General features: G+C 47.1%; 2 protein-coding genes across 2 annotated transcripts in view; one reads left to right on the forward strand and one right to left on the reverse strand.

Moving 5' to 3' along the window:
* Positions 1 to 26590, reverse strand: part of KRIT1 (KRIT1 ankyrin repeat containing) — a 352560-nt gene extending 325970 nt beyond the window's left edge. Inside the window, exon 1 of the mRNA XM_082257822.1 lies at positions 26581 to 26590. The gene's annotated coding sequence lies outside the window, so the exon portion shown is untranslated. The remainder of the gene's footprint in view (positions 1 to 26580) is intronic.
* Positions 1 to 27025, forward strand: part of ANKIB1 (ankyrin repeat and IBR domain containing 1) — a 218212-nt gene that overhangs the window by 129370 nt on the left and 61817 nt on the right. The window contains exons 9-11 of the mRNA XM_082257819.1: positions 13520 to 13608; positions 17932 to 18062; positions 21992 to 22126. Of these exons, the coding sequence (XP_082113945.1) occupies positions 13520 to 13608; positions 17932 to 18062; positions 21992 to 22126 (355 nt within the window). The remainder of the gene's footprint in view (positions 1 to 13519; positions 13609 to 17931; positions 18063 to 21991; positions 22127 to 27025) is intronic.

The following is a 27025-nucleotide window of genomic DNA, read 5'->3' on the forward strand; positions in this document are numbered from 1 at the left end:
AATAGCCTGTATGTATGGTTCCTCACAGAGCCACTCTAAACAAGGAAATCCTTACTTCAGTAAGCCCCCATGTATATGGCCAGAGAAGAATGAACTGTTCCTGGTATTCACAAGTGGGAATTCCTCCTCTGCTTCCAATTCCACCAATGGACATATATCATCTTTCACAATATACAAAAAAATTGGGTTAACTTTACTGTTTATTTTTTTTTTAAGTTCAGTGAAGTGTATTTTTTCCCAAAAAAATTGTGTTTGAAAGACCGTTGCGCAAATACCGCGTGACCTAAAATATTGCAATGACCGCCATTTTATTCTCCAGAGTCTTTGCTATATATATATATATATTGTACAGGACGCCAAGGTTGGGTCCTGGACAATCGCTATATATCTCCTGTGTTTGGGTTGTGGTCTCTTTAAGGGAAGTTGGGAAATGTTCAGGGGGTCACCCAAGACGGGTGAGAAATTCCTGGAAATAGCTAAAATCAGGAGGACTGAATCGCAGTGCTCTCTGTGTTGAATAGAGCGATATTTGGGACCCGGAATTTGGGGGGCTCTGTAGTGATATTCGGGTGGGAAAGAGCCCCCACCCCTGACCATAAGGGATTCCAGCACATACAGGGTTAAGACCCATGAGAAGCAGTCCTTAAGAGACAGGAAGCAGCAATAGGTGAGTGTGGGGGAGGAGTAGTTTGGTGGTTGCACCTGTCTGAAGGAGCTGCAAGTTTGCTGGAAGCTGCTGAGAGGTCTATTAAGGACTGTTGCAAACCTTGGGGTGAGGACCCATCCACAAAGCCGTATGTGCCTTTTTTCTTGCTTTATTCCTTTGTGCTGAAGAAAAGCGGACTTTATTTTGTGTTTGATTTATGCACTGCTGGAAGCCTGTTTAAGTTTGCTGAAATAAAGCCTTTTTGTTTATGTTTTAAACGGTTGTGCACTCAATCCGGTGGAGCTAGAACCCCCAAACTTTACAACTGGTGTCTCGGATGCGGGCAGAGTGCATTTTGCAGCCGCAAAAGCCGTTTAAAACCAAAAACTGACATTTAAAGAGACAGTATACCTATGGCATGTCTTGGGTGAAAACAGCTCAGACACTACAAACAGCAGGCATGGAGGAGGTTATTAAAGCACTGGTGCAAGCCACTGTGACCCAGCAGCAAGCCTCAGTAGAGGCAAACCGTCGCCATGAGGAAGCAATGGCTCAGCAGCAGCAAGCCCTGGCACAGGCTGTAAAGGCACAACAGGAAAGCACACGGTTGCTAGCTGCTCAGTTTACTGCCCAGCAGGAGTCCACTCAAGCACAGGTGGCTGCCTTGCAGGAGGCAGTACAGCGTTTGGCTCAGGGACGAGAGCAAGCAGTCATTGCCGATGGCAACCCAGTATCTGTGAGAGCCAGCCATTACTTGCAAAAACTGACCCCCAGTGATGATGTGGAGGCTTTTCTCACAACTTTTGAGAGGATAGCGGAGAGAGAGGGGTGGCCCCGTGACCAATGGGCTGGCATTATCTCCCCTTTCCTTACTGGTGACCCGCAAAAAGCCTACTTTGACCTTCCAACTGAGCACATCAGCGACTATGAGCGTCTGAAGGCAGAGATCTTGGCCCGCCTGGGGGTGACCACAGCTGTCCTGGCTCAGAGGGTGCACCGCTGGAGGTACAAACCTAATCGGCCACCCAGGTCCCAGATGCACGAACTGGTACAGCTGGTGAAAAAATGGCTGCAACCAGAGAAGCTGACAGGCCCGCAAATGGTGGAACGGGTAGTGATGGACTGGTACCTGCGGTCCCTACCAGATGACCTACAGCGCTGGGTAAGCCATGGCGACCCTGCAACCGCTGACCAGCTGGTAGAGTTGGTCGAAAGATACACTGTGGTGGAAGACCTGCTCGGGCCTGCCAAGCATCGGGAACCCACACATAGGGCAACCAGGCCAGCCACAGCACCTAGGAGAGAAGCTCCGCCAGACGTTGTCACCCACAAACCGGTATCTTCTTCAGCAGAACCACGGAGGTTGGTTCCTGTCCCAAGGATGGGAGACATACAGTGCTGGCGATGTCGGTCCTGGGGGCATACCCGGGCACAATGCCCACTTCAGGAGGAGCCTATGGAGTGTGGGACTGTTCGGAGAAGCTCTTTTTATGTGCAAAGAGCATGTGCCACCCATCTTGATATAGCGACCGGACAGTTTGAATGTGAACTATGGGTGAACCACCTTCCTGCCAAGGCTCTGCTGGACTCTGGTAGCATGGTAACGCTGGTACATACCAGGGTGATCGGAAGACTCGGCCCAGTAAGTAAGACTCTACGGGTAGTATGTATCCATGGGGACACCAGAGAGTACCCCCTGGTGCCAGTGACTGTTGCCTATGGTGGTACCTCTGTGACACAAGAAGTCGGGGTGGTAAGAAATTTGATACATGATGTCATAGTGGGGCGGGACTGCCCACTGTTTTTTGAACTATGGAACCAGGTACAGTGTGAACAGCCTGGACAACCAAGGGGACTGGGGACCCTCGACCTCGAAGGAACAGAGTCTGAGGGGTCCGGGCCTGAAATCCCCACAACACAACCCCCTGATGGGGAGGTACCTGTCACTAACAATGACATTGCAGAAAATGTTAAAGTGGACGATATTGTTTCTGTTTCAGGTCGCAAGACCGAGCTGACCTCTGAGGGGGGGGAAGTCTCCCCGTTACAGGTTATGCTGGGAGAGGATGATGAGGAACTCTCCCCACCACAGTCCCAGGTTGAGGAGAGTGAAGGGGAAACCTCCTCAAGGCCAGTGCATCCAGACCTGGACGTATCCAGGGGTGCGTTTGGCACCGCTCAATTGCAGGATCTTACCTTGGTCAATGCTAGAGAGCAGGTTTCTGTTATTGATGGGATCCCACAAATACCAGGTGCAGACCAGAGGTTTCCTCATTTTGCATTGAAAGATAACTTGGTTTATCGAGTGGCTGAAAGCCGAGGGGAAACTGTCGAGCAGTTGTTGGTTCCCCAGCCTTATAGGCGGATGCTTCTCGATCTAGCCCACAATGATGCACTGGGAGGACACCTGGGGGCAGAAAAAACAGAGGCCAGTGTAACTGACCGGTTTTACTGGCCAGGGGTAAAGGCCGAGGTTAAAAGGTATTGTGCGTCCTGTCCGACTTGCCAGTTAACTGCCCCGGTGTCCCATTACAGAAACCCCCTGGTACCCTTGCCAATTATCGAGGTACCATTTGAACGAATTGCAATGGATCTCGTAGGACCCCTGGTGAAGTCAGCAAGGGGGTACCAATATATACTAGTCATCCTAGACTATGCCACTAGATATCCAGAAGCAGTCCCTTTAAGGAAAACTTCCTCTAAGGCCATTGCCAGGGAACTGTTTCAAATGTTTTCCCGAACGGGGTTCCCCAAAGAAATATTGACGGACCAGGGCACCCCTTTTATGTCCAAAGTGATGGCGGACTTGTGCAAACTGTTCCAGATTAAGCAGTTGCGGACGTCCGTCTATCACCCGCAGACTGATGGCCTAGTCGAGAGGTTCAATAAAACTTTAAAATGCATGTTAAAAAGAGTGGTCCAGAAAGATGGGAAGGATTGGGATATGTTACTCCCTGCCCTGTTGTTTGCCATCCGGGAGGTTCCACAAGCATCAACGGGTTTCTCACCGTTTGAGTTAGTGTATGGGCGAAGGCCCCGGGGGTTGCTAGATCTAGTAAAGGAGACATGGGAAAGTGAGTCTTCCCCACACAAAACTGTGGTAGAGCATATCTCCCAAATGCGAGAGGGAGTGGCTAAGGTAATGCCGTTGGTGAGGGAGCATCTGCAGAAGGCTCAAGATGCCCAAAGAAGGGTGTACAACCGGTCGGCTAAAATCAGACAATTTCAAATAGGAGACCGGGTGGCCGTCCTAATACCAACGGTGGAGAGCAAGTTCTTGGCCAAGTGGCAAGGTCCGTTTGAGATAGTGGAAAAAATGGGGGAAGTGAACTACAAGGTACACCAGCCTGGGAGAAGAAAGCCATACCAGATCTACCACATAAATTTGTTGAAACCCTGGAGAGATAGAGAACAGGTGTCTGCAGTGATAGGTGTCCAGTCAGGGGACCCTGCAGGGATTGACCTAGTGCAGGTTGCTGCTACCCTGTCTAGGCCCCAAACCCAACAGGCAAAAGAATTTCTGCAAAGAAATAGGGACATGTTTTCAGGGTTACCTGGTCTCACCAATGTCATCGAGCATGACATTGTAACCGAGCCCAATGAAAAAATCCGGTTAAAGCCGTATCGTATCCCAGAAGCTCATAGGGTGGCAGTGTCTGAGGAGGTAAAAAGAATGCTTGAGCTTGATGTCATTGAAGAGTCGCAGAGCGAGTGGTCGAGTCCAATTGTGTTGGTGCCTAAACCCAACGGCACTCTTCGCTTCTGCAATGACTTCAGAAAGCTTAATGAAATCTCCAAGTTCGATGCATATCCTATGCCCCGGATAGACGAGTTAATTGAGAGGTTGGGTCCAGCCAGGTATATCACCACGCTTGACCTCACAAAAGGGTACTGGCAGATTCCCCTAACCAAGGAGGCCAGGGAGAAAACAGCCTTCTCCACCCCGGAAGGCCACTTCCAGTACAAAAGGATGCCATTTGGTCTGCACTCTGCCCCTGCCACATTCCAACGGGCCATGGATAAAACTTTACGTCCACATCAAAGATATGCTTCCGTCTACCTGGATGACATAGTCGTCTTCAGCACTGATTGGGAGTCCCATCTTCCCCGGGTTCAGGCAGTCGTAGACTCCTTGAGAAGAGCAGGGTTCACCATCAATCCAGAGAAATGTGCAATTGGGATGGAGGAAGCCAAGTACCTAGGGTACATTGTGGGTAGAGGGCTGGTTAAACCCCAAATGAATAAGGTAGAAGCCATACAGGGCTGGCCCCGTCCCCTAACCAAAAAGCAGGTCAGAGCATTTTTGGGCATAGTTGGCTACTACCGGAGGTTTGTCCCCAACTTTGCCACCATTGCTGCACCATTGACTGACTTGACCAAAGGTAGAAAGTCAGTGATGATAAAGTGGAGCGCGAATGCCGAAGAAGCTTTTCAGAAGCTTAAGGCGGCATTATGCCAACATCCGGTGCTCGTAGCTCCCGACTTCTCCAAGGATTTTGTAGTGCAGACAGATGCTTCAAGTGAAGGATTAGGAGCGGTCCTCTCTCAAGTGGTCAATGGGGAAGAACACCCCGTGGTTTTTCTGAGTAGGAAGCTAACGACAGCAGAGAGAAACTACGCTGTGGTGGAGCGGGAGTGTCTTGCCATCAAGTGGGCTTTGGACTCCCTACGGTATTTTCTCCTAGGTAGGAGGTTTCGCCTGGTGTCAGACCATGCCCCATTGACCTGGATGAGACAGAACAAGTACACCAATGCCAGGGTGACAAGGTGGTTCCTTTCTCTCCAGGAGTTTAATTTTGTGGTAGAACACAGACCCGGGAGACAGCATCAGAATGCCGATGCCCTCTCCCGAGTCCACTGTATGCTGTCGTGTGGTGCCTCCAACACCTCCGCGTTGAGGCAGAGGGGGGGGGATATGTACAGGACGCCAAGGTTGGGTCCTGGACAATCGCTATATATCTCCTGTGTTTGGGTTGTGGTCTCTTTAAGGGAAGTTGGGAAATGTTCAGGGGGTCACCCAAGACGGGTGAGAAATTCCTGGAAATAGCTAAAATCAGGAGGACTGAATCGCAGTGCTCTCTGTGTTGAATAGAGCGATATTTGGGACCCGGAATTTGGGGGGCTCTGTAGTGATATTCGGGTGGGAAAGAGCCCCCACCCCTGACCATAAGGGATTCCAGCACATACAGGGTTAAGACCCATGAGAAGCAGTCCTTAAGAGACAGGAAGCAGCAATAGGTGAGTGTGGGGGAGGAGTAGTTTGGTGGTTGCACCTGTCTGAAGGAGCTGCAAGTTTGCTGGAAGCTGCTGAGAGGTCTATTAAGGACTGTTGCAAACCTTGGGGTGAGGACCCATCCACAAAGCCGTATGTGCCTTTTTTCTTGCTTTATTCCTTTGTGCTGAAGAAAAGCGGACTTTATTTTGTGTTTGATTTATGCACTGCTGGAAGCCTGTTTAAGTTTGCTGAAATAAAGCCTTTTTGTTTGTTTTAAACGGTTGTGCACTCAATCCGGTGGAGCTAGAACCCCCAAACTTTACAATATATATATATATATATATATATATATATATATATATATATATATGTTTGGGGGTTTGAAGTAGTTTTCTAGCAAACAATACTGATTTGAACTTGAAAACAACATGTGTCAGAAATAAGCTTGGTCTTTAAAGCGGTTGTACACCCAAAAAAAGAAAAACCTGCAAGACAAAGGCATAATGAGCTAGTATGCATCGCATACTAGCTCATTATGTATTACTTACCTTAGAACGAAGCCCCGACATGGACCCCCGGACATCGCTGCGGGCGCTGCCATGATCCCTCTGCGTCTTTCCGGGTTCGGTGGCTCCGGCGCTGTGATTGGCCGGAGCCGCGATGACGTCACTCCCACGCATGCGCGCGGGAGTGATTTTCCGGCAAGCTCCCGGCAAGCAAAACTGAAGGTCCCCACGGACCTTCAGAGCGCATGCGCCGCTCGCGTGAGTGGCTGCATGCACTGCAAATATCTCCTAAACCGTGCCGGTTTAGGAGATATTAATTGTACCTACAGGTAAGCCTTATTATAGGCTTACCTGTAGGTAAAAGTGTCAAAAAGCGGGATACTACCACTTTAAGAGGTTAAAAACCCATCATCCAGTGCTGCAGGTGGACATGTTCTGAATGGGGAACACAAGTACAGTGACGTCACCGCACTCTTAGATCATTGAGCGCTTCCTTCAGCTCCATACATGAAAGTCTGTATCTCTGAACGGACCTGGGGCTGGAGGAATAGTCTGCAGGAACCTGTGCATTGCACCCATAAATAACTGATCACAGTTGCAATGCTTGCCAGGCTCCAATGTAAAAAATTTATAAATGCACTTTTATTTATTTTTTAATATGGGTGCGTTTTAATAATGTTTTACGAAAAGTGGAATTTTCCTTTAAATAATTCTTAATCCATCCTTGCAGCTCTTTATTTTTTCTTTCTCATCTTATTGTTATAGTGTGTATAGGTCGGGTTAGTCTGAATTCTTCTCATTCTGTTTCTCCATATGAACACATGAGTCACTCTTGGCTCACGGCAGTAAAGGGCAAGCATTGTCCTCTGCATTACATAACTCGGTGTGAGATGAAGCCCGGCTTTTGTGGTCGGTGTCTTGCTACCTGCGGGAAGCCTGTGTCTTGCTTGCTGTCCTCTTGTTAGATTGTACATCATTTATAAAGACGCTGCAATGGAAGACATGACACAGGGCGCTGCGAGGGAAAGGTATTCATAGCCCCCTGTGGCCTGTAACCAGAAACTTGTATGCTAAGGTGCCTTTTACTGTGGACTTCTGAGGATTCTGAGGGCAAAATCGTGATTGGAAGAAACGGTTAGGTGTCCAAACCGGTTCCATAATACCGATGTACTGATAAGTAAAGTCTAATATATTACAGTAAAGTCTTTGTGCTACAGCAGTGTAGGAATGTAAACTGGTGTTTCCCAGTCCTTAAAAGACCTGCCGTGTATCTGATAACACAAACACTGTAAATTATTCATCGCCGGGATAGCCAAGGCTAAAGAAGGACGGGGATGAAACCGCGTCTGAAACTGGGATCTGGTTAATGTCAAGTCAGTGTTGTGGAAAGATAATTACAATGAAAAGCAAGTACGCCCATGAAATCAATCATGCAACTTTTATATTGGAGCCAAAAAAGCTTTCCTGACAGATCTTGAATGTGAAGATCGTGTAGTAATTGTAGTAAGCAACAATATACACTAAAAGTATCAAAAGTATTGGGATGACTGCCTTTACACACACATGAACTTTAAAGAGGTTGTAAACCCCCCAAAAAAAAATGGAAAAAAAAAAAAAAACCCTGTAAGACAAAGGCATAATGAGCTTAGTATGCATCGCATGCTCATTATGAAATGCTTACCTTAGAACGAAGCCCCCGCAGTGCCACCCTCTCAGCAGAGACACGGCCGACATGTTCGGCTGTCTTGCTTCCTGGTTTGCGTCCTCCGGCCATCTGATTGGCCGAATGCACGATTACATCACTCCCGCGCATGCGCTCGGGAGCCACTGTTCATGGCTCTGGAGGAACAGCACGGGTGGCCGTTCTTTCAGATCGCATGCGGGTGCGCATGCATAAACGGTGGAGGTTTAGGAGATATTTACAGTACCTATAGGTAAGCCCTATTAAAGGCTTACCTATAGGTACAAGTTATAAGAGAGGGTTTACAACCTCTTTAATGGCATCCCAGTCTTAGTCTGTACGGTTCAATACGGTTGGGGAAACAAATTCTGGCCACATTGATCAGGTGAAAAAAATATATGTACTGTGCAGTTCTTAACATTGTTACATCAATAATCAAATAAAACCATGAAATAAAAAAAACTGCTGACAGCACTGCTGCTAATTGTGAGGCAATGGCTTATATTGTCACATTGCAACTGGAAGTGCGGTAACTGGCAATATCTCCAGGTTGTCACGTACATTGGTCGGAAGCCGAGTTGACAAGAGGGCTTCCCTTGTGGCTCTGGTGGCAGAGGTACAAGGCTCAAAGAAGCACTGGTGCCAGTAGCTTGGTTGCAGATGCCCTGGACATAGTCAAGGTTGTTACGTACATTGGTCGGAAGCCGAGTTGACAAGAGGGCTTCCCTTGTGGCTCTGGTGACAGAGGTACAAGGCTCAAAGAAGCACTGGTACCGGTAGCCTGGTGGCAGGTGCCCTGGACATAGTCAAGGTACGGTCCGTTTCCTGAGGAATACCAGGTTGCAGTGGTCATCCAATGGGAGCGTTCTTGTTCGTGGCCGTCAAGGGTGCAAGCAACCCATGCTTACAGGCGAATGATCATTGATTTTCTGGTTCCTGGTATGGTGAGTAGATTTCCCCCCTCTCCCCTTGGATTGTTTTGGGGTGGACACGGGTCCCTCCCCCTGGGACGGTCAAACTTGTGGGTTCCCCTCCTTTCCATCAGACCTCCTTGGTTATGGTGGTCCCTGTGGGTCATCTAATCGCCCCCCCCCCCCCCACCCAGCGTGGTGGTTTGGGATGTGTCTGGGGCTGGTGTATGGTACTGTACTGGTGGTGGGTGCGGATTCCCCCCCTTCCTAATGGTGGCAGCTTGGACTCCAAGAACCCCTCCTATGCCCTTGGGAGCCTCGTGCAGTGGCCATTTTGTTGTAGCCTGTTGTTTTATTTCTATGGCCGTCGGCCATGTTTGTGTAGTCCGGCCGCCGTTTTTCGTTAGTTCGGCATGCTGCAGAGCGGCGACCACTACAGAGGAGCCTCTGGTTGGCAATCTTGGCTGTGGGAGCTCCTCCTTTTCCCCTGGTGCTGACTCCTGGGTCTTTCTCTTTCCCCTGGACCCGCACATGGAGCAAGTGCTAACCCTGGTGCAGTCAATGCTTCTCTGGTGGGGTGGTGAGTCTGGTGGGATCCCTCCCTCTCTCATTTCCCCACCTGACCCCCCCTTCTCAGAGGCGGCAGGTCCCTCAGGGTCCCAACCATCAATCGATGCACTGGCGGCGATCCTGGAGTCCTTTGTTTCCCGGGTGGAGGTGGCTTTTAGATGGCGGGCTAGCAATAAGCGCCCCCACCTCATCTGTCTCATCAGATCCTAAATCTGACCCGGCCGCCACCGACAGGGCCCACCCTGCAGGGTCTGCTGCCACGCTCCCTTAAATATTGGATAGTAAGGCTGATTCCTCCACACCTGTAGCTGCGCACGAGAAGGCACTGAGGGACGCACTGATTGTATGTGTGAAACTTTAAAATTGAAGGATGAAGCTGCGGGGGAGGTGGCTGTACCCTTTGGCACTAACAAGCCGTCTAGCACGGCAAAAGTGTTTCCTTATCCCTCCTATGTTGACAGATTTGCAGACAAACAAATGCGCATGCACAGATCTGAACTGAGTTCTATATCACAATCCCATCCTTACATCCGTTCCACAGGGTCCACTGCACATCACAGTTCCCTTCCCTTCACATCAAGATCCCCCCTTGTGTTCTCATACCCCCTTGACATCAACACCCTTCTTAGCCCCCTCATTACAGTACTCATATCCCCCACATTGTCCTCAGCCCCCCATTACAGTCCACAACCCCCATTACAGTCCCCAGCTCCCCCACATTATTGTCTTCAGCCCCCCAATACAGTATTTTGCTCCCCCACATTACTGTCCTCAGCCCCCAATTACAGTCCTCAGCCCCCACAAAACTGTCCGCCGCCTCCTCAATTACAGTACTCAGCCCCCTATTACTGTCCTTGACACCCCCCCATTACAGTACCTGACTCCCCTACAATACTATCCTCAGCCCCCCATCACAGTACTCAGGCCCCCAATACAGTATTCAGTTCCCCCACATTACTGTCCTCAGCCCCCACATTACTTTCCTTAGTTCCCCCCCCCCCCCCACATTACAGTCCTCAATCCCCTCATTACAGTCCTTAAGCCCCCATTGCAGCCCTCAGACTTCCACATTACTGTACTCCGCCCCCCCCCATATTACAGTACCCAGTTCCCCTTATTACTGTCTTCAGCCCCCCTCTTTACAGTACTCAGCCCCCCCCCCCCGACATTAAAGTACTCAGCCTTAACTCCCCCCCACATTAAAGTACTTAACCCCCACACACATTACAGTACTCTTCATTGCAGTACTCAGCGCCTCTCCCCCTTCCCACATTAGATCTCCCCTACTTTACACAGACAGGAGGATGCGAGGCACAGTAGGTCTGAATGGTCTGAACGGAAGCTGCAAGATGGTGATTGGTTGCTTAGACAGCCCTTCATCTTGGCAACCAATCACTGATTTGTTTACCTCGACTGTCCCGCCTCCCGCTGTTGGCTCTGCAAAGAAAGCGTGACAGCTGAAAGAAGAACAGGCTCCTAAATGCTGCGACCACTGTGGTCCGGGTGGGAGAGTGATTGGGGCCAGACTCGGACCGTGGGCCGCCATTTATTAATGCCTGCCCTAAAGGCAGGGCTTCATTTTGGAAGCTTACATTAATTTCAATGTGTTTGTTTTAACAATTTCATGGTTTAGGTTGGGTACTGATGTAACACTGTTAAGAACTGCACAGTATACAGTATCTCACAAAAATGAGTACACCTCTCACATTTTTGTAAATATTTTATCATATCTTTTCATGTGACAACACTGAAGAAATCACACTTTGCTACAATGTAAAGTAGTGAGTGTACAGCTTGTATAACAGTGTAAATTTGCTGTCCCCTCAAAATAACTCAACACACTGCCATTAATGCCTAAACCGCTGGCAACAAAAGTGAGTACACCCCTAAGTGGAAATGTCCAAATTGGGCCCATAGTCTCAATATTTTGTGTGGCCACCATTATTTTCCAGCACTGCCTTAACCCTCTTGGGAATGGAGTTTACCAAAGCTTCACAGGTTGCCAGTGGAGTCCTCTTCCACTCCTCCATGACGACATCACGGAGCTGGTGGATGCTATAGACCTTGCGCCCCTGCCATTTAAGGACCCCCCACGCATGCTTAATAGGGTTTAGGTCTGGAGACATGCTTTGCCAGTCCATCACCCTTACCCTCAGCTTCTTTAGCAAGGCAGTGGTCATCTTGGAGGTGTGTTTGGGGTCGTTATCATGTTGGAATACAGCCCAGCGGCCTAGTCTCTGAAGGGAGGGGATCATGCTCTGATTCAGTATGTCACAGTATATGTTGGCATTCATGGTTCCCTCAATGAACTGTAGCTCCCCAGTGCCGGCAGCCCCAGACCATGACACTCCCACCACCATGCTTGACTGTAGGCAAGACACACTTGTCTTTGTACTGCTTACCTTATTGCCGCCACACACCCTTGACATCATCTGAACCAAATAAGTTTATCTTGGTCTCATCAGACCACAGGCCATGGTTCCAGTAATCCATGTCCTTAGTCTGCTTGTCTTCAGCAAACTGTTTGCGGGCTTTCTGGTGCATCATCTTTAGAAGAGGCTTCTTTCTGGGATGACAGCCATGCAGACCAATATGATGCAGTGTGCGACGTATGGTCTGAGCACTGACAGGCTGACCCCCACCCCTTCAACCAATGCAGCATTGTTGGCAGCACTCATACATCTATTTCCCAAAGAAAACCTCTGGATATGACGCTAAGCACATGCACTCAATTTCTGGCAAAGCCTGTTCTGAGTGGAACCTGTCCTGTTAAAACTCCTGTATGGTCTTGGCCACCATGCTGCAGCTCAGTTTCAGGGTCTTGTCAATCTTCTTATAGCCTAGGCCATCTTTATGTAGAGCAACAATTCTTTTTTTCAGATCCTCAGAGAATTATTTGCTATTAGGTGCTGATGTTGAACTTCGAGTGACCAGTATGAGACAGTGAGAGCGATAACACCAAATTTAACACACCTGCTCCCCATTCACACCTGAGACCTTGTAACACTAACGAGTCACATGACACCAGGGAGCAAAAATGGCTAATTGGACCCAATTTGGACATTTTCACTTAGGGGTGTACTCACTTTTGTTGCCAGCGGTTTAGACATTAATGGCTGTGTGTTGTTATTTTGAGGGGACAGCAAATTTACACTGTTATACAAGCTGTACACTCACTAATTCACATTGTAACAAAGTGTAATTTCTTCAGTGTTGTCACATGAAAAGATATAATAAAATATTTTAAAAAAAAAACGTAAGGGGTGTACTCACTTTTGTGAGATCCTGTATATATTTTTTGACATTTCTCTGTGGTTGAAAGGGAGAGTGAGCGAGCTAGCTGACAGTTTTAGAATTTTTTGCGTGGGAACCAACGTTGAAAATTTGTTTACATTCAGCAGGTGGTTTATTAAAGAGGAAGTAAACCCTCCTCTGTAACTTTTACCTATAGGTAAGCCTATGATAAGGCTTACCTATAGGTACTGTAAATATCTCCTAAACTTGTACCGTTTAGGAGATATTTACCTTAAATGCAGCCAGTGACGTCACTGGCGCATGCGCTCTGAAGGAATGGCCGCTGGTGCCGTTTCTTCAGATCCCCGTGCCGTGAACGTCACCGCGGCTCCGGCCAATCAGATGGCCGGATGCCGCGATCCCGGAAGACGGGCGACTGGACATGTCGCCCGTCATACAGTTAAGCGGACGGCACGGCGGGGGCTTGTTCTAAGGTAAGTATTTCATAATGAGCTAGTATGCGGTGCAAAAAAAAAAAAATTTGGGGGGTTTACAAACTCTTTAAAGCTTTTTTTTGTTGATGTTTTTGGCCTGGTGGCTCAACTGCAAGAGGGACTTTGCCAGGATCTCTTCTCAGATAATGACTGTCAATTTTTGATCTTCCTGCTTTACTTGTGTCCAGAATGCATATCTGTTTTTGATTAGACTGAAGTTGTTTGAAAACTGGCAAAACATGAACGGCTTTGTATGTTACAGGGAGTGTCTGGGAGAGGCCCATGAGCCCTGCGACTGCCAAACCTGGAAAAACTGGCTTCAGAAGGTGTCTGAAATGAAGCCAGAGGAGCGTAAGTATCATCCTTGGAAGTCTCTGCACAGTCCTCTCTGTACATTATAAAAGAAGACAAAGCACATTCTCTTACTGTAATATATTTGGTGTGACATCTTCCATTTTCTGTGTTATGGTAATTATCTTCTATCTGTGAAGCATTTTCACTTTACAAACCTCAAAATAAACTATATGAGCACATGGAAACTCTCTATGGGAGTGATGGTCAACTTGGTAGGTGTGGGGTGCTTCAACTTTGGGTCTTCACCTTGCCAAAGGGCAGCACGTTATTTTCCGCATACTAAAGAACTGAGGTGCCCAAGAGCCCAAGAGATGTGGCCCGCCACCACCTCCTCTGAAATTGCTGGTTGGCAAGCCCAGATTGCGTGTTCCCAACCCGCCATCCCAGAGCATCAGTGTTGAGAATGGAGGCGGTGGTAGAGGAAGCATGCAGCTGCAGTAGAGAGCTGAGCCGATGATGTATGCACTCCGCACTCCGCCTGGGACAGCAACAGCCGGCAATACCTGCAGGGGGATTCCTGAAGTGCGGATTGTGTTTAAAGGTCAGTGTTTTTTTATTAAATCCCATAGCAATGGGCATATCTGTTCTAGTTCTCTACTGGTTACCTTGGTCTGCTTTTAAACAGTGCACCTGCGGGTTATCTGCACTAAGCCATAGACTTCTGGTCTTACCTGCGGGTTCGGTGTGCTTTCTGAAAGAGTACCAAATCTCCTGAATGTAGGAGTTTTGGTGCACTTTCACAAAGTGCACCACACCTGCAGAAGATAGTAGAATTCTATGGTAAAAAGCAGCTAACCCACAGGATAGTCACAGGTGCACTCCACTGCACGCGGGGTGCAGGTAAACGACAGCCCATCAGTGTGAAAGCAGCAAAAAACAGAAGGGGATTCATCCCCTTCCATCTGGGCAGTTCGAATCGGAGGGCCCATAGAGTAGAGCAGGCTGTGTCCATGTCTGCTGCTCTGGACAGGGACCTTTCATCCGCCCATTGTGACCAAGTCGCTTGGGTGACTTCTCAAAAGGTTGGGCACCCCTGCTATAGAAGATGGTCAGAGACTTTGGACAGTTATATGAGGCTGCAGAAAGGCTACAGGACACAACGCACATGGTGCAGGAGACTGTCGAGAGACTTCACAGGAGAATCTCAACATAAAGCCATAAATAATCTTTTACAAGGTATTGATTCCTTTTTATATCTTGATGGAGACTTAAAGCGGAGTTCCACCCAAAAGTGGAACTTCCGCTTTAGGTATTCTAACCCCCTGACATGCCACATTTGGCATGTCATTTTTTGGGGGGGGGAGCGGGTACCTAGTTTTGACAGGTACCCGCTCCCACTTCCACTCGGAGCACCGCGGCGCCCTGAGCGGAAGTTCTCCTCTCCCCCTCCCTCCCTGCAATCTTCTGGGACATGTTAGAGGTCCCAGAAGATTCCCGGCCAATCAAGACGTGCAGCGCGACTTGCGCATGCGCAGTTGGTACCCGGCTGTGAAGCCGCAAACTGTCACAGCCGGGTGCCCACAGCAGTGATGCCGGCGCCAAGGGAGAGGATCGGGGCTTCGGGCGGCCGCATCGCTGGACCGCTGGACAGGTGATTGAAATGGCTGGAACTCCGCTTTAAAGTGGAAGTAAACCCTCCTATCGTTTTCTAGCAAGGAAGCTGCCATCTTGGCCTCTGTTTAATCTTCAACTGCCATAAAGCTGCATATGTGATCAGTTATGATACCAGCCATTGGATGGTTTGACAGTTTGGTTGAGTGCACAACCAATGGGAGTGTTACATTTCGGGCACGTGCCGGAAATGTAACTGTTTTTTCAAACTGTTAAATGAATGGGTTTACTTCCTCTTTAAAGTAATTCCTTTAATATCAAGATGCTTTGGTGCGAGACTCCATTACTGAATTAAAAGATGGCAAGTACCACGTGAGTCCGGGCACAAGTATCTGGATCTCATCCCATCTATATAAGATTTTGGGGTAGTAGGACGATTTTAGGCTGCCTTGGTTTTTATCTCAGTAGAAAATCCTTCCACATAGAACGGGAACATCGGGAGAGGAATAGGAGGTTGTACCAAAAAAGCGTTTGTAGACCCCCATTTTATAAGGGGTCATCATATTCTTGTGAGTGTGGTGGCAAAGGAGGGAAGGAGGGGGATCGGACTGATTTCACTAAATTAACACTGAATGCGATGAAGTCTGAGCACTGGTCACTTTAATTATACATAGTCGATTCTATTTTTGGGACTTTTTCAAAAGAGTTTTTATGCTTAGCACTAAATAATTGTGTATCAGACTTGGCACTTTAAATTCCGTTTAGTTGGAAACATTAGAGGTGGTTATAGTATGTTAGTGAATTTGTATTATATTGAGATTGATATCAAGGCATCTGAGTATGAAATTCACCCATGAAGTTTAAGGCTCCGTTCACATCTAGGCGTTTTTGGGCGATTTTCTGCTCTAAGCCCCACCTCTAAAAACGCCCAACAAGACAAATTCCATTAATTTCAATGGCCCCCTGTTCGCATCTGAGCCTTCTGTCGCCTTAAGCAAAACGCCCGTCACTCAAAGTTTATGAGATTACACACAATTTAATTTTTTTTTTTATTGGTCACTTGACAACCTAAAAACGCCTGCACAAAAACACTGCAAAAACGTACGAAAAAACGCCTGTAAAAATAGCAACGCCTAGATGTGAACGTAGCCTCAGGCACTCTTTTGCACTTTATATTTTGAATAAGTGGGTTTTGTTTATATTTATTAGTGAGCGCTGCACCAATTTAAACTTACATTGAGGTTATCCCCCTTTATGGGTAATCATTGTGCAGGCAGCTCACATTTAGGTTTATATCTCACTATAGGGCGGAGTTTATATTTATTCCAATTGCAGGTATCAGCGACTTATAATGGGACTGAGTGCGGTGGGCAATCTGACACTAAGGCCCTGTTTACACCTGAGCGTACTGCAACAACACCTGCTGTGCCGTGGATTTTTTCTCTTTGCATGTTTTTGTGGCCCGTTTTTGTAGCGGCACCATTCATTTGAATGTACGTCCCTCTGCTTAAAAAATGCAGCAAAGAAACTCCTGTACCAAATTTTGGCACGGAGCCAGGAGCGTTTTGCGCCATGATTTTTGTGTGTGATTTGCACAACAATGGCTGAAAATTTGCAGTTTGGGGTGCCATTAAGAAATATTCATCCCTCGTTTTGCTGTGATTCTTGAATCCTAAAAGCCTCAGGTGTGAATGTGGCCTTACTGCTGCTGGGGGGAACTGACTAACTGCCACTGACATCTCCAGTGACATGAATACAGTGACTGGTGATAATATTATACACTGTCACTAATGACACTAACTGGGAAGGGGTTAAATCTGTTCCTAACTATGTGTAATGTGTGTTGCTTTCTACTAAAGATCTCTTTGTTTCTTATCCCTGCTTTGCTTTGCAGGGATAGGAAACAGAGAGATTGTTTCCTCTGTACACAATCCTGGCAATCAACACAGAGCTCTGGGCTGTGATTGGACACAGCTGATCAGTAGAGATGGGCTCAGGCATGTTCGGGATCCTAGTCCCAATCCACTTGCCCGATCTCATCAGGAAGCCATCACTGAACACCGCTAATCACAGGCAGTGAGACATTTCCTGGTCCACAGCTGCACAGACTGGGAAATGTCTCTTTGCCTGTGCAGTGTCGGCTTCCTGGCGGGATCTGGCAGGTGGGTTGGGACTAGGATCCCATACACTCCTGATCCCATCTCTACTGATCAGCAGGTCCCGGCCATCAATCATTGGCTGGGACCTGCTGACTCCCCCTGTGTACACTCAGAAGCAGTCAGCGGTGTACCAGTACCTTGTATTGCCTGCACGGGCCGCCCGTCTGCAATAAGTTGCAGGCGGGCGGTCCTTAAGTGCTTATAATTTAACATTATAAACCTCAATTAGCAATGTAGATCCCAACGACCAGTTTTGGTATTCAAGGTCATGTCCAAGTGTCTCAACTGTTTGTATTTCTTTTAGCAACCAATGAAATCGGTCCTTTTTTCCTGCGAGTGCTTTAGGAGTAGATCTGATTTCTTAGGCAGCATGGACAGTTCTTCCATCAGAAACATGTATTTATTGTTTGCTCATTGTTTGCGACCTAAAAATGGGCCAAAACTTCTCTGGTGTATGATCTTGTGAATATGACAAGGATGATTTTGCGTGGGGGGGGGGGGGGGGGGTTAAACATGCCAAACCACTAGCCTATCTTTATACTGTAAGTCACTGTAGCAGTTGATGAGTGTATACATTGGTCACTGACTTCTGTTCTGTAATGATTTTCAGTTGTCGGAGTGAGTGAGGCTTTCGAGGATGCTGCCAACTGCCTGTGGTTATTAACAAACTCCAAACCCTGCGCCAACTGCAAATCTCCCATCCAGAAAAATGAGGGCTGTAACCACATGCAGTGTGCCAAGGTGAGAACACAATTCTAAGGACTGCTTACATTTGACATCGGAGACAGGGACTCTGCTACATCTTGTTACTAGTTAGAAGGATCTGTTCATTTAAAATATTAATCCTTAAAGTGTTCCTAAACCCAGGAGCCTGCATTCACTATATCTGGTCTCCCATAGTACAGAGAACATGGAAAGACAATTATTTTAATAAATATAAACTGCTAAATATCTTTTCTCATTAGCAGTATATAGCAGTCTTGTGTAGTGATCGACCGATATCGGTTTTTTGTTGCTGATACCGATATTTTGGCCATTGAATATCGGTATTGGCCGATATTGGCTGATATTTTCATACATTTAAAAAAAATAGCACTTGACAGGTACTCTTGTGGAGGGATCTGGGGGTCTAAAAGACCCCAAAACCCCTCCTCTGCACTTAAAAGCATTTAAACCGCCAAGTTTGGCTGTTTTGAATGCTGTAATTTTTTTAAATCTGGCGCCAGACAGTACCCGGAAGTGATGTCATTACATCACTTCCGGGTTTTTGCATGGAGACCCGATCAGAGCCGAATGCGGCTTTGATCGGGTCTTCGGCGGCCGGGCAGGCTGGTTGTCCTGGTCTCCCGGTGGGAGGGGGGGACGTCCACCCCCCCTCCTTGTAATGAAAGCCGAGCGGCTTCTCAGCCGCATTGGTTGTTATTACAAGACAGTCGAACATCGGCTATGGACGCCGATACCGGAGTGATGCCTCTAGCTGCAGGCATCACTCTGGTACAGCAGTTTCCGGACATATCGGCAATATCGGTATCGGTAACCTCCGGGGCCGATTCCGATATATCGGGGAAAGTGCATATCGGCCCCCGATATATCGGCTTTGCCGATAATCGGTCGATCCCTAGTCTTGTGACTTCTATCAGTGTCTGGTTAAAGCTTGTCGGGGGAGATTTCATTCTCACCTGACTGTCCTATGAGGCTGCATGACCCCTGACTTTCTGCTGATTGGCCCTTTGCTAATCACATGCGCCCTTAAAAAAAAAAAAACTCTCTAGCAATACACAATAAACTGAGCATGTGCAGAGTGCCTCCAAGGCTCTGTTCTATCAATAGACGGATTGGAGACAGTATAAAAAAAAAAAAAGCGGGGGGGGGGGGGGGGATTAGAGAAGGCCGGATTAAAAAACTTTTTTTTTACACAATGCCCAGGATTAACCCCTTAGGTTCCACAGTGAGTATAACGGGCATGGTTTACTGCATGTACACACTGATTCTACTGTTGTGGGTTTAGTAACACTGTAATTATAGGCGAGTTGCAGGGAGTTAGGCCAACCACTGGATTGTTGTGTCCAGGGGTGACTTTGGTGCTGAAATACCCATTCTAGAGTTCTAGCTACATCATATTCCCATGCAGTGGGGGTGTGCCCACACTGGCACAGGCTAGCTGCCCATTTATGTCTAGGGAATTGAAAAACAGAGATATACTTACCCAATCCTCCAATTCTCCCTGCACAAGACCGCTCCCTGTGGCTCCTGCCCTCCAAGGACTATAGGTCTTTTTTGCAGTGGTCTGTTCCTGACATCATCACGCCCACAGACCGCCTCTGGATGTGAGGATGTCAGGAACAGTCCACAGCGGGATTTTGGGGGAATGCCGTTTGCAGGTAGGACGTTGGATCGGGTAAGTATACAGCTTTCTCCTCTCCCTTTGGACAATATGAGCCTGGAGTTGGGCTGTGGTTTTCAGGGGTGGTAAGAGCCTCATAATTCTAGTTCTAGAAGGTGGGTGGAGCTCAGAACCCATGTGAATAGATCTCCCGTTCCCAGGCGATACAAGCAACTGTGATCTGTAGATGGTTTAAATGTTAGTTTTGGGTATTGCATTTGACAACTAAGCCAACATATTTGGAAAAAAAGAATCATGTTTGTGTTTAACGCTTTTGTCACTGGAGGTCATCAATGCCCACATGCTGAGGTTATATTTAATGTGCAACGGTTGACTTGACTAAAACTATGACTAATTTGCCTACATCATTTTTATATATTTTTGCAAGGGTTCTTGGTACGCTGTTTTAGTTAAAAATAATTCCCTTTTTTTTTAATAGGCTGAAAACTAAAAAAAAAAAAAAAATTGTGAAGAAAATTATTTTTTTTTCCTATTTTTAATAAATGACAATTACAGTATCAAAGAGATGGACACTGCCACCTTCAGGCTGCAGTTTGTCAGCCCTCCAAATTGCCAGCTGGTAGCTCTTAAAATGAGGACATGTATTACCTGCTGTTATGGCTCGTTTCCACTGAGCTTTCTGGTTCGGTTCGGTACGGTACGCTATTTATGCCGTTTCCATTATAATTGGTACCCTAATTCTGAACCGTACCGTACCACTTTTTGGTACCCTTTCGTTGGGGTACCAAGCAAATTAGTACCGTACCAACAGGGTGGAGCTACACTCTGCAGAACTTTGATTGGTTGACAGAGAATCGTCTATCACAGCTTTCCTGCTACACCACTCCGATCATGAAAGGGTACTATTGGCAGTGGAAACGCAATGTGTAACGTTCCGAACCGTACCGCGCTGAACCAAACTGTACCGTACCACTCAGTGGAAACGAGGCATTAGTCTGCTAGGAATACAATATGATCCTAACTTCTAGGAATACAGTATGATCCTAAATTCCTGTTTCAGCTAACAACACAGTTCTTTTGCTGCACTGAAATTTTAAGCAGTGTTGTCAGCCCTACAGAAATAGGAGAAGTTTGTAGTTCAGAAAAGGAAACCGGACAGGATAAATAGCTTACTGGGCTTTCAGGTATTTCTGTGCATCAGAGGCACTGTGTTATTGGTTCAAACAGAAATTTAGGAGCTCACTGGATTTCTGGCAGATCAACAGATGTGTGATTTCAATGTTTCCTAAAACATAGGAATGGCAGCGCACAGATCTGGCTGGGAAAATTTTGGCACCCTGCTCTGCGATCTAGTCTACAATGTTCCGCGGGATCATGGACAGGGGAGTATAAGACTGTAGGAGAGGGACCAGGGGTTAAGTGTAATTGAACCCTACATTTGATTCTACTTTGGGGTAGCCAAATGCTTAAAGGAGAAGTAAAAAACAAAAAAAAAAAAACCTCACCTCTTTGCTGCAGCATCGGTCTGATGTGCAGCTGTCCCATATCGGCTTCAGGATTGAGCGCTCAGTTCTTTGTCTTCTCATAGTGGAGAGACTGTCAGCCACCACTCACTGATCCGCCTCTCCAGCACTTGCTGGAGTGCTGGTCAGGAGATGGGACAGGCGCAGCTGGCTTTGGCTCTCAGCCACAAGCTGAGAGCCGAAGCCAGCTCTCAATCAGGCAGCTGGGTGGATCATGACATTATTGTTGGGATCCTTCCAGAGTCTTTAGCTGTTCTGTGATGCCAGCTGATAGCAGGCAATAGCCCCTATCAGCTGACTCTGGGTCACAGGAGAGCAAAAGTAGGGACACTCCTGTGACCCAGAAAAGAAGTGTGGCCATACTTCTCTTTTAGGAGGCAGTTTACTCCTTTTCTGCATATGGCTGCAGTTGTTCCTTTAGCCAAGTGCAGTCCTCAGGATCATCAGAGAACATGGTCCACTTGAGATGCTTTGCACTGTAATTAGCAGAACAGCCGAATGCCCATGCATGCACTGGAAAAACTGTTCACGGTTAGAATAAACCCTATAGGTGGTGGGCAGGGGGTGCTACATCTAATGATCTGGGTTGACGTATATCGAAGTAAGGTTTCTCTGAGCCCTTTCTTAAATCAAGAGCTGTATTGGAGAATGTTATCATGTATGTCAAGCTAATGGATGAATTGGACTATTGCAAGTGACAGGTTCTCTTATAAAGCAGCTAAATGCTATTCTATTAGTCATTATAAATTAAATGTTTATGTATCTATGTAAACCCCCGCCTGAATATTATTTTCTCTCTTCAGTGTAAATATGACTTTTGCTGGATCTGTTTGGAAGAATGGAAGAAGCACAGCTCTTCCACGGGAGGATATTATCGCTGCACTCGCTACGAGGTCATTAATCAGGTGGAAGAGCAGTCTAAAGAAATGACGGTAGAGGTGAGAGATGACCAATACACTCACAGTTCTATTTCTGGATTGCTGATTCGATTATCAACAGACAAATCCAGAGGAAGGGGAGCACTTTCATGTCTGCTGTATAGAAGGAGTATGAAGAGCTTGATCACAAACCTACTGGGGTTGATTTACTAAAGGCATATAGACTGCGCACTTTGCAAAGAGCAGTTGCAAGAGAAGCTGCTCCAGAGCTTACTGAATGAGCAGAAGCTCTGCTGACTTCCATCATCCTATTATGTGCAAGCGAAAATGCCATTTTTATTTTTTTCACCTTACTTGCCTGTGATTGGGTATTCCTTTTTTGTGAAGTGAGCTGTGAGGGCGCTGTTGAGCGCTCTCATAGTCAATTGATCTTCCTGCTCTCAGGTAACTGCCTGCCCATATGAGGTACGAGCAGTGAGCCATACTGAGAGTCTGCAGGATCCTGAGCAGTGGTGGCTGGTGATCCATGGGCCAGGGGGGCGGCAGACGGACCACACCATGCCATACCCCCCCCCGGACCACACCAGCTCCAGCCTGCACCACCATAACCACCCCCCCCCCCCTTTCCCCCGGTCCCCCCCCTTTCCCCCGGTCGCCGGCTCACTCACCCTGTATTGACATGTGGAGGGCAGGCAGCGGCGGCTTCCCCATCAGTCTCCTCTGTGGGTCAGGCTTCCCCTGCGTCTCCTCCCTCCTCCTTGGCCAATAGCATGGCTTCTCCTTTCGGCCAATCGGGAAATGGGTCTCAGGACCCACTTCCTGATTGGCTGGGAGGAGAATCAGTGTGATAATAGCGAATATTCATTTGCTATTGTCACACAATTGGGTGGGCTCAGGGCGCAGTGCTCTGCACCCTGAGCCCACCCTTTTTTGAAGCCTATTAGAGCCTCTGGCTCGAATCACGTGCTTCAAAAAAAAAAACCCCATTGGAATCCATGCGTCCAGAGCCCCTGCATGTTGATTAGGGGGCCAAACGCATGGATAGGGGGGGGCTGCACCCCAAATGGAGGGGCTGCCGCTGATCCTGAGATTGCACCCATGATCTGCTTACAGTGGGTGCAATGGCAGGCAGCGGCGGCTTCCCCATCAGTCTCCTCTGTGGGTAAGGCTTCCCCTGCATCTCCTCCCTCCTCCTTGGCCAATAGCATGGCTTCTCCTTTCGGCCAATCGGGAAATGGGTCTCAGGACCCACTTCCTGATTGGCTGGGAGGAGAATCAGTGTGATAATAGCGAATATTCATTTGCTATTGTCACACAATTGGGTGGGCTCAGGGCGCAGTGCTCTGCACCCTGAGCCCACCCTTTTTTGAAGCCTATTAGAGCCTCTGGCTCCAATCACGTGCTTCAAAAAAAAAACCCCCATTGGAATCCATGCGTCCAGAGCCCCTGCATGTTGATTAGGGGGGCGAACGCATGGATAGGGGGGGCTGCGCCCCAAATGGACGGGCTGCCGCTGATCCTGAGATTGCACCCATGATCTGCTTACAGTGGGTGCAATGCTTTGCAGGCTATTTAGAAAAAAAAATAATAAATGCACATTTTTTAACCTGCATAAAAAACAGCACTTTTTCTTGAAGGTGTTATAGCTGCAAAGGGTGAGCCAACTCAACATTGAACCCTACCGACTAAAACTGGGATGGCATTAAAGTTCATGTAAATGTAAAGGCAGGCGTCCCAATACTTTTGGCAATATAGTGTTTACTGACCTTTGACCCTGACCTTGATCTTTGACCCTTACTTGCCCAAAAACACTAACCCTGGCACTAACCTAGATTAAGATTTGATCTAGGTATTTTTTCTTTATTTCATTTGAAATTCCTTGATTTGAACAGGAATGCGGTGCGATTCCTGTTTAAAATCGCATGCAGTTCCCGTACCGCATAGTGTAAACCGGCACTTAAAGCTGTATTACACTTAACAAAAAATATAATATATTGCAACTTAATTATTCAATGTGGTACCTGCATTCGTTTTCTTTCTTTAGGCATTTTTCCTTCTGTTTTCACCTAGGAATCTGGCCAGTAACACACCTCCTGTATTGGAGTGCCCCCACTCTGGATGAAGGCGCACAGGGGGCACCTTTGAACAGCATTATTGTCGGTGTGGGGGGAAGGGAGTTTTAGACAAACTGAGGCCAAACTCCAGCAGTTACAGCAAACAGTTTTGTTAACTTTAGGATAAAGGTTTTACATAAATAAACTCTGAATATTGTAAGCACCCCTCTCAGCGGTAAATGGTTGGTCTCCTCTCTGTAACAGATACATTCTTCTGGAGTGCTTGCTGTAAAAAAAAAAAAAATTGACTTTAGATCAATCCAACAAAAGCCGGCAACTCAATGTTTGTTTGTTTTGTTTGAACTTCAGCAAGTCGTCTTCACCACATCTAGATGCCTAAATGCACTGAGTTGCTGCCATGTGATTGGCTGATTAGCAATTTGTGTTACCAAGCAATTGAACAGGTGTACCTAATAAAGTGGCCGGTGAGTGTAAGGGTCCTTTCACACGGGCTTTCCGGCCCGTGGACTCCGTTTTGCTCAGCGGGGATCGATATGCCGATCCGCGCTGAGCGGGCGGATGACAGCTCTGTCTCCACTTACTTTGCAGAGACGGAGATATCAGAGCCTCGCTCTCCTCTATGGGAGATCGGGTGACAATGGACCGCCTGTCTGTTTTCATCCGATCCTATCCGATCCGATCCTCCAGACAGTTTGAAAATAGGTTTTCCATCCGTCTGGATTTCACGGACAGGACTGGATCAGATAGTAGCGGGTGTCAGCGGAGATGTCACCGCTTACATCCGCTGGCTGCCCCCCATAGGGGTGAATGGATCACCTGATCAGGTCCGCCTGAAAAACTGACACAGACCTGATTGGAAATTCCGTGTGACAGGGGCCTAAGAATTGTGCTGACTAACCCCTCCATAGGGCAGATCCTAATGAAGTCACAAGAGGAATCTTGGCAATGTTTTGTCCTGGAAGTGTTGCTATAATCCAGGTTTATCGGATCCAGCCTTTTGTATCTTCAGAAATATTTGGATTATTTGTCCCCTGTAGATCGCTATTGTTCCTGCTCAGAAAATGGCTTTTAGCTTACATTTCAAAGCCCTATTGCACATATTTGAGATGCTGCTTCTCACAATGAATGTGAAATGGTAGCAATTACTCGGATGACTGCTCTGCCCTCTGTGTGTGTCCACATTCTGTGCAAGAGTCACACTGCTAATCCGGAGTATTATACCCCGGTTTATTGTCTGGCACATCGCACACCTCCAAAAGATAAAGTATTTATCACCCCTTTCTCCACATGAATAAGAAGGATTGCAGATCAACAGTGCCTGCTGTGTACCCCGAGAAATCCTAGAATAGGGTCATACGGGAAAGACTTCAACGTTTAAAGTGGAACTCCAGGCAGAAAAACTTTTGAGAAGATATATTCCCTAATACACTATATTGTCAAAAGTATTGGTGCGCCTGCCTTTACACGCACATGAACTTTAATGGCATCCCAGTCTTATTCCGTAGGGTTCAATATTGAGTTGGCCCACCCTTTGCAGCTATACTAGCTTCAACTCTTCTGGGAAGGCTGTCCATAGGTTTAGGAGTGTGTCTATGGGAATGTTTGACCATTCTTCCAAAAGCGCATTTGTGAGGTCCAGCAATGTATCCCGGCGGTGTGCTGCGGCGGATCTTCCTCCCGATCCTCTGTGTGCCCCGGCTTCCATCTCCTGCGACGTGACGTTCGCAGGTGGGTGGAACCGGCTTCAAATTCAAATGTAAAACACACCAAATACACTGATACAATGCAAAATAAAATAAATTCACATTAGTTTGCCCCCCAGTGCCCTTTCCTGCAGTTTTACTGTACTTTATATATATATATATATATATATATATATATATATATATATATATATATATATATATATAATGTGTGTGTGTGTGTGTGTATATGTATATGTATGTATATATATATATATATATATATATATATATATACATACATACTGATTTATCATTTTTTATTATATTATAATTTATGGTTTTGTGTTTCAAACTTTTTCATACCCGAGATGTTATAAAGAAGAACGCACAGTAAAAAAAAGAAATCATATGTAAATAGTTGGTTTGGGCTGCTCATTCTTAAGAATTACATGCAAAATAATGGTACCGCTTTCAGCACCTAAAATCCAAAAGAATCATACCGCCAGGGAGGTTAAGGGCCCATTCACACTAGGAACTGCAGGTGAATCACTCAGGAACGCTGTGCGATTCCTGTGCGATTTGTATGTAGTTCTGTGCAGTGCAACTTCAGCCCTATCCATTTAAATGGGCTAATATCACACCACACCGCAAAAAATGTAGTACAAGCACTACTTTTTGTAACACATGGCAACTGCATCACATGGTACTTTTGTACCATGCGATCCGATGCGAGCAAACACACTGCGTGTGCGACCCGCGTTTGGGAGTGACCACGGCAGCCGATCACAAGGCAGTGCGATTGGAATGCAGTACAGAAAGCCACACGGGAACGTGGCTTTACCACGCTGCATTCTAGTGTGATCAGGCCCTAAGGGCTCTTTGATACAGGCGGCGATAAAAACAGGTAGCTGAGCCACAGTTTTACCCCACACGAAAGCTAACATTACATCTTGACAGGGCTGTACACATGTCATGGCCGCAGCATTTTTAACTCAGCCTGCAGAGTTTTTATAGATGGCACCGCCTGTCAAACTCACCCATTGAGATCAATGCGGCTGCATTGCAACCTCAAGCCCAACCCTTGGCTCACAGTTGCGGCAAAGCCCTGCAATGTAAAATTGCAGTTTTAGCGAGTAAAAAAATAACAAACAAAAAAACGATGTTAGGAAACAGCAATAGCGCCTCCTGAATGCCTGCCA

Source organism: Pelophylax lessonae (genome assembly GCF_965119305.1).
Source record: "Pelophylax lessonae genome assembly, chromosome: 5".
NCBI classification, from domain to species: Eukaryota; Metazoa; Chordata; class Amphibia; order Anura; family Ranidae; genus Pelophylax; species Pelophylax lessonae.